Below are 8,263 nucleotides of genomic sequence, written 5' to 3'. Positions count from 1 at the left end.
TTCTTGTTTTACTAGATCTTAGTGCTGCATTTGACACTATTGACCATACAATCCTTTTACAGAGACTGGAACACTTAGTTGGCATTAAAGGAATCGCTCTAAGCTGGTTTAAGTCCTATTTCTCTGAGCGATCCCAATTTGTTAACATTAACGATAAACCCTCAAAGCACGCTAAAGTTAGCCATGGCGTTCCTCAAGGCTCAGTGCTTGGACCAATTCTATTTTCCTTATATATGCTTCCTCTAGGTAATATTATTAGGAAACACTCAATTAACATGGACTAGTTTTTCAGCATTCGTTACTTCTAGACTAGACTACTGTAATTCCCTACTGTCAGGTTGCTCAAATAAGTCCCTTAAGACTCTCCAGCTGATCCAGAATGCTGCAGCACGTGTACTGACGAGAACTAAGAGAAGAGATCATATTTCTCCTGTATTGGCTTCTCTGCACTGGCTTCCTGTGAAATCTAGGATCAAATTTAAAATCCTCCTCCTTACTTACAAAGCTTTAAATGGTCAAGCACCATCATACCTAGAAGAGCGCTTAGTACCTTATTGTCCTAGTAGAGCACTACGCTCCCAGAAAGCAGAGTTACTTGTGGTTCCTAGAGTCTCTAAAAATAGACTGGGGGCCAGAGCCTTCAGCTATCAGGCTCCGCTCCTGTGGAACCAGCTCCCACGCTCTCTCATCTCTATTTGTTACTTTTGTATGCATCCTGTCCCAGAAATGCTTGTTACTAACCTAGCTCTGGGGAGTTTACTCCCCGGAGTCCTTATGTTTCTTCTCGTCTTTTTGCTCGTTGATCCCACAGGAAAGAACATCTACAGAACCAATGTTTCAAAGTTCACACCTTTAATATTACATATTTGTATGGGGGCCCTGAAGATCAAAATACTACAACATTTTACAGAACACAACAGCAAAAGTACAAAATAAAAAGACAAGTAGTGACACCCAAACCGGAAAAGGTAGGTACGTATTGGACGATGGTTCCTCGTAGCTGATTGGCTGTCAGTCCTTGACAAACGGAAGTTCTTCTTGTTCTTTTGGATTTCAGGCAGACTGCTTGTTTACTCCACAGGAAGAACCAATGTCTCAAAGTTTACAACTGTAAACGTTAGCCAAAATATGAGGTATTGTTGTCTTGTTACATTTGAAGTAAATGAAACTCGGTAGACTTTCTTTAGTTCAACCTTTTCATCTCAATCATTCAGCTGTGGAACCGGATGAAGACATTAACTGTGATTCTGTGATTTACCAACAACTAATCAAACATTAAAATAGTTGGCAATGTATTTTTGTTGTTATGTTATGATGCATTTTATGCGTTTTACTCCAGTTTCTCTCAGAGTCAGACTGTTGATTAAATCTGCCAGATTATATTCATGTCCTTTTGATGATTTTATAAACAAACGTTCAAATATGAATACATTCTGTCTGTTTTCTCTGTTTCATGATGGATCAATCCTGCTGTTTTTCTGTCCGTTAAAGGAACCTGTATATATGTCATGTTGTCCATCAGACACTAATCAGCTGAAATGAGGTCATAGAGATACTGGAGTACAGCGTAACTTTACTTTATGGTGTTTTTGTAATATTTTAGGGCATTAATGATAGTCAGAGGCAGTCTATAGTGAATCCTTTATTTCTTTATATCTGATGAAATATGTGAGGGATAACATGAATTGAGCCAGTTGTTTATGCAAATTGAACCCCTTCAGGGTAATACAGGAACCCTCCCTTCATGTTCATGTCTCCCTGACTGATGGCCGCGACTCGCCGCCACTCTACACCATACATGGGACCATCGAGGAGCATGCGGATGCTGCATTGGCCTTGGCCAAGGTCAGCACTCTCAAAGCGCCGTTTTAGTTCAGACATTTGCACACAAATGTAACACATCTTGCACTGAATGTGAGAATGTTTATCCAACATAATTTGGGAAGATAAATGAGTTGTTTCTGAGTGTGAAGATCTGAAGTTTTTCTCCTGAATCATAGATTTCTTCCTGTCATCCAAAGTGTAGAAACTGTGTCAGCAGTAGAGGAGTTCATACCAACGTCTGGTTACTCATGTTTACATACATGAGTAACTCTGCTCTCCGGTTCCATCACAGTTAAGAGTCTGTGTTACATCAGAGAGGTTTTTATGAGCGTGTTTTCATTAGAGTAAAGGCACAGACATATTTTTAGGTGAGCTGAGCTGTTGAACTGGTTTTGAAACTCGCTCAGTCTGGGAAGTAAGATTACAATCTGTCACTGGAGACATCCACACACCTCTCCTCCAACATCCACAACCAGCACAGACAGGTAATAACCTCAGAGCTGCCAGAAAATACCTGATTCTCACCATGCACCAACACAACGTTGTGTGTTGGTGCACAGTTGGTGATTATTCTGAAACTCTTTCTAGACTTACTGCAGTATTTTTATTCCAACCAAAACTTCAACTCTTGTAAATGTTCCAACTGTTGGTTTCCAGCTCTGAGTACAGATACAATTATCTTCAGAAGGTTTTTTAGTTTATAAATTAGTTCATAACTTTTGAAATTATCCAGAGTTATGATTCATGGGTTCATCTTCTTCCCCTAAAGAAATTACATCTTAACCTGAAACTGCAGATCAACAACACTCTTATTCTGTCCTGTCAAAGAAACCAAACAGGACAAACTCAAAGTTTGATTGGCTCAAGAATATGCCTACTGACAACATCGTCAAGTGGAGAAGGCCTTGCTGGCCCTGATGGCAACCTCTGTAATAATCATTAATCATGATAATAATTATAATGTTAACTTAGATGACTTAGATTAGTTTCCAGTCTGCCAGAGTTCAGTGTGTTTGTGGTCCATCAGCAGCCTGTAGTCTGAGCTTTCTGCCTGGTAACAGGTGATGGTTGGATAGGATTGGATGCTGCAGGTCATGTGATCATGTCCTCTGGTTTTTAGAGCAGCTCTCAGTGAGACTGAGTCAGTGTTTGTTAAGAGAACAGAGGAACATGGCTTCATCCTTTCTCCTGCTCTTCATCAGCCTCTACACAGCAGGTAGGATCAATACTCTGATCACTGATCAATACTACACACTTTATACTGTTTATACTTCATCAGCCTCTACACAGCAGGTAGGATCAATACTCTGATCACTGATCAATACTACACACTTTACACTGTTAATACTTCATCAGCCTCTACACAGCAGGTAGGATCAATACTCTGATCACTGATCAATACTAAAAACTTTATACTGTTTATACTTCATCAGCCTCTACACAACAGGTAGGATCAATACTCTGATCACTGATCAATACTCTGATCATATTGTGTCTGTGTTTTCTTGTTCAGATGGATATCTGTATTACAACACAGACCGTTGTGACTTTAACTCGTCTGATCTGAAGGACATTGAGTTCATCAGGTCTTTATATTTCAACAAGGAGGAGTTAGTCAGGTTCAGCAGCAGTTTGGGGAAGTTTGTTGGATACACAGAGTTTGGAATTAAGAACGCAGAACGCTGGAACAAAGATCCTTCATATCTGGCTCAGATGAACGCTCAGAAGGAGACGTACTGCAAACACAACATTGATAATGCCTACCAGAATGTTCTGACTAAATCAGGTGAGTTAGTGTTTCTGTAACATCATCATCTGATTTATTAATTCACTGAATCATCATCAACTCAATGACAGTGTATCATATTTATTTATTTGCACAGTTGAAACTGACAAAGAGGAAAAACCTTCAGTGTTCAAATTAATTATAATTCAATTCAATTTCATGTATATTGTCAAATGCTCAGAAATGAACACAAGTTATCTCAGGACACTTTGCAAATATAGTAGATCTAGATGACATTTAATTCACAGAGACCCAACAATCCTCCCAAGAGCATCTGGGGTTGTTTTATAAAGCTCTCTGTCACCACCTGCTGGACAAACTCTGTCATTACAACTCCTGATGATTCTGCTTCTCTTTTATCTTAAGGTTTCTTTAAATTAGAGAAATATCAATAGTAAATATTCAAAAACCAACAATGTGTTCCAGCTGAGCCGTATGTCAGACTCCACTCTATGGCGCCCCCCGGGGGTAAACATCCAGCCATGTTGGTCTGCAGCGTCTACGACTTCTACCCCAAACAGATAAGAGTGACCTGGATCAGAGACGGACAGGAAGTCACCTCTGATGTCACGTACACTGATGAGCTGGCAGACGGTGATTGGTACTACCAGATCCACTCTCACCTGGAGTACACGCCCAGGTCAGTCACCTCCAGGTAACTTCAGGTCCAGTTCAGTATCACCAGAAGCCTCATCTCAAACACGGTGATACATAACTTTATAAATTAGGCCCCAGGTCCAGTAGGATCCTAGCCTAGAAATCTAGACGCACCCTAGCGGCAGCAAATGTAATCTGCACCCAGGGGGGTCTAGGCACTCTCCATTGACTTGCGAGCTGGAAAAAACAAATTTTGGTCAGGCCAATCACATTGTGTATAGAGTGGGTGGGTGGGGCTTATGGCTGCTGCTGATGGTAACAACGGTCTTCTGGAAGACTTGGAGTTAAGCTTTTCTTTGAGAAAGGAATAAAGAACGGCTCTGAAGTCATTCTTAATAAAGGAAGATGTGTTCGGAGTTTTGCCGACCGGATACAGCTTTAGTCTATCAACTAGCTCTGCTATCTTCTTCGTTGCTCTGCCTGGTTGGAGCACTATCCTATTACGTGCAGAGGGAATTTGACACATTCTTGTGTGTTTTATAAAGTTGGGACCTAATATAGCTATCATATTTCTCTGAGGCTCCGCACCTCTTCACAACTCAGAAGTTGGCGAGTTGCCATGGAGCTACTTTGCTTAGAGTGCAAACTTGTCCCAGTCCTACAATGCACAGCAGCACAGCTGACTATGGCAGCTGGTTTAGTCCAAAAATGTGAAGTTCTTCCAGCAGTTGGGTCTGTTCGAGGTCAGACAAACGAGTTGATTCAAAACACCTTGTAGCATTGCGCGCTTGTTTGGTCCGCTTTTGTTACACATCCGAGTGCTTTTGAAGCTTCTCTGACACCTCAGTTGGTCCAGGTCCAGGTCCAGTATTGTCAGTAAGAACCAGAATCTCTGATGTCTGGTTTGTGTCAGCAGGTCTGGAGAGAAGATCTCCTGTATGGTGGAACACGCCAGCCTGAAAGCACCTCTGATTACTCACTGGGGTAAATACCTGTCTGTCTCTCTACGTGTCTGTCTCTCTACCAGTTTGTTTCTCTACCTGTCCGTCTCTCTACCTGTCTGTCTCTCTACCTGTCTGTTTCTCTACCTGTCTGTCTCTCTACCTGTCTGTCTGTCTGCAACGTAGCCACCATTACCTGCATTTCAAAGGCGTATACTGCTACTACTTCATACGCTGCATGCGTACTTCGGTTTCAGACCATTCTACGAACGAAACAAAGAACTCATATGGGAGCTCGGGGACGTTCACGAGACCACACGGTAAGTACTTACGGCTTTGGACTGCACGAAGCAGGATTCGAAATTTCGGAAAACACGATTTAAGCCCTGAACTTCCGAGAACGTTTTTCGCTCCATGGCATACACGCTGTCCGCATACCTGTAACACGCTGCACCGGTTTTGCCGACCGAATGCCGGAACAGGAACGGCGTACACGAACTTTTCGAGGACGTTCTACGGAACGACTGGCACGAACTGGCTGCTTTACGGGAGCAGAGACAAAGTGGAAACGTACCAACCGTCTGTTAAATGCTCAGCGTACTGATACCGTTAGTGGAGCGAAATTAATGGGCTTTACCGCAACTTCTTCCGGAACATGACTTTACACGATGGCTGTGAAGCAGGTGAATAACACGCACCGGCCGCTTTGAGCTTTTTCCGCCTTTTGGCTGCTTGCAGGCTGGCTTACGGTTTTGACGAAAGAACCGAAACGAGAAAAACACCATATGCGCCGCATACCTACCTACGCCAAACCGCCGTTTTCCCTTTGAAGGGCTGGCTTCGCTCACGAAAAAATAGAGGAACAGTCACGAACGAACATCTACGGCTGTCGCTGCCGGGAGGAACCGACTTACGGTTAGAAACTTCCAGTTCAAACCAGTTCAGACCAGTTTAAAAGGCTTATCCTACCTTCTAGTCTCCACAGCACTGTGGAGGAAGGTCTGGCTACACCACAGATGCATTCTGGGATAAGAGAAAGTTTTTGGGTTGCTTTCCTTTCTTTAAAAAAAATAAAAACCCCCAACCCCCCCCCACGGGATTAGAGTCTAGCTAACTGGGTTGGTTTGCTTTTTTTTTACCACACAACAATATTGTCCTCACGCCCCCCACCGCGAGCCCCCCCGCCACCGGAACTCTCAGGAAGGGACTGGTTCAAAAGAGAACACCACATACAGTATTACATGAAGTTAACTGTTGACACAACACAGTTATGTGAGCTATTTATATTAGCTGATATAAGGTTAAACCTCATTGGCTCTTACAAGTGTATCTCCGTCTGAGAACAGCAACACAGAGAGAAAGAAAGGCTTTATCCTGAAAATTAACTTTGTTGATCCAGACTCCCAACAGTCAGACCAGTTCAGTTTTAATAACTTGGTATCTGCATTTTAAGGTTGTCCCTGTCGTCAGTAACAGGTTTAGTCTGGATTCTGCTTCATGTACAGTGATGTGATTCTTTACTGTGTTAAATCAATATGTTACACACACTTATATCTCAGCTTTATGATCATTTATTTGAACAATATCTTTGATGTCAGTTTGATTTCTGATGGAGTGAAATATTTTTACTACAATAAACCAGAAAACTCTCTGACAAACTGTTTTTGATGATGTTTTTTACCCTTTCATGCAGGGCCGGTTCTAGCCCTTTGGTTGCCCTAGGCGAGATTGAGTTTTGCGCCCCCCCCCCACTAGTCTTGCATTGCCAGATCTACACAGCGCTGTGTCAGCGATACAGTAGCAATGTATGTTCATTTGAGTTTCTAGCTTCCATGTAAGTTAGACGGCACCAACATTTGGTCTAATCAGAACTGGTCTGGCAACCCAGAGGCCAGTGTTTTGTTTCCAGATTTGTGTGCATGGTGACTTATACACTTTTCACACTTTATACTTTATAAGTCCCATCACTGGGAAATTTGTCTTGGACACCGTGCATAGTCTAGTCCTGCAAAGCAACATGATCGAAGTACATAAAACACATGATCAAAATGCATAAAACACAATAATAGATCATTCACACAATACAGCATCCGTTAAAACAAATAAGATAAGTTTAAAAAAAAAAAAGCACAAGAAGGCAGTTCACAGTATTTCATTTCTATTTAGCGCCTTGATTGCAGTAGGAACAAAGGAGTTTTTTAGTCAATTAGACCTGCACATCAAGACCCTATACCTCCTTCCCGAAGGTAATAATTTAAAATTATCATTCAAGATATGCGTATCGTCTCTCACAATTTTCTTGGCATGGTTTAGAATTGAAGCATCAAATAGCTCTTGGGGTGATCGTTCCCCCACACCCCCTATAATTTTAAAAGCCGTGTGCACCAATCGTCCCAACCTTGATTTTAATTGGACAGTCAAATTACCATACCATGCCGTAATACCATATCTGATCAAACTCTCAAAAGTAGACTGGTAGAACAAATACATAATTCTCTGATTTACTCCGAACGCTTTTAACCTTCGTAAAAAATATAGTCTCTGCTGTAACCTGGAACAAAGATTGTTGACATGAGAAGACCAACATAGTGCATTATCTATATAAACTCCCAAGTACTTATATGAAGGTACCTGTGCAATGATATTACCATATATCGTTACCGGACTATGGTCTCTTACACTTCTAGGATCAAAAATGATCTCTACAGTCTTGGCTCCATTCAGTATTAAGGAGTTATTATCGCACCAGCCAACAAATCTATCTACCTCAGAGAAATAGCGTGAAGCATTATCTTGCCTATTTAATAAGCTTAAAATTGCTGTGTCATCCGAAAACTTGATGAAAAAAGTACTCTCTTGACTTGCTACGCAGTCATTGGTATATAATGTAAATAAAATTGGTGAACAGACGACACCCGGGGCTCCCGTGTTTGAAATTTTAACCTCAGAGTACGAGTTGTTGACTCTCACTTGTTGTGTACGATTGTTCAGAAAGGAATAGAGCCATTTGATACAGTATGGATTTACATTAAGTTCTTTTAACTTTGTGGTCAGCAATCTGGGATTCAGGGTATTGAACGCTGAACTAAAATCAATAAAAAGTAAACGGGCATAT

The 8,263-nt window shown here is 41.6% G+C and overlaps 1 protein-coding gene across 1 annotated transcript; it reads left to right on the top strand.

Moving 5' to 3' along the window:
* The first annotated feature begins 2,961 nt into the window (after positions 1-2,961).
* On the top strand, positions 2,962-6,068 carry LOC120572652 (H-2 class II histocompatibility antigen, E-S beta chain-like). Its single transcript, XM_039821970.1, has 5 exons — positions 2,962-3,040; positions 3,338-3,610; positions 4,037-4,250; positions 5,124-5,282; positions 5,981-6,068. Exons 1-5 carry the CDS (start codon positions 2,995-2,997, stop codon positions 6,066-6,068), a joined length of 780 nt encoding a protein of 259 aa, XP_039677904.1. The 5' UTR covers positions 2,962-2,994.
* The last annotated feature ends 2,195 nt before the right edge of the window (positions 6,069-8,263 follow it).

The sequence above is a fragment of the Perca fluviatilis genome, chromosome 14 (genome assembly GCF_010015445.1).
Source record: "Perca fluviatilis chromosome 14, GENO_Pfluv_1.0, whole genome shotgun sequence".
Classification (NCBI taxonomy): domain Eukaryota; kingdom Metazoa; phylum Chordata; class Actinopteri; order Perciformes; family Percidae; genus Perca; species Perca fluviatilis.
This window is presented reverse-complemented; position numbering and strand designations above follow the sequence as displayed.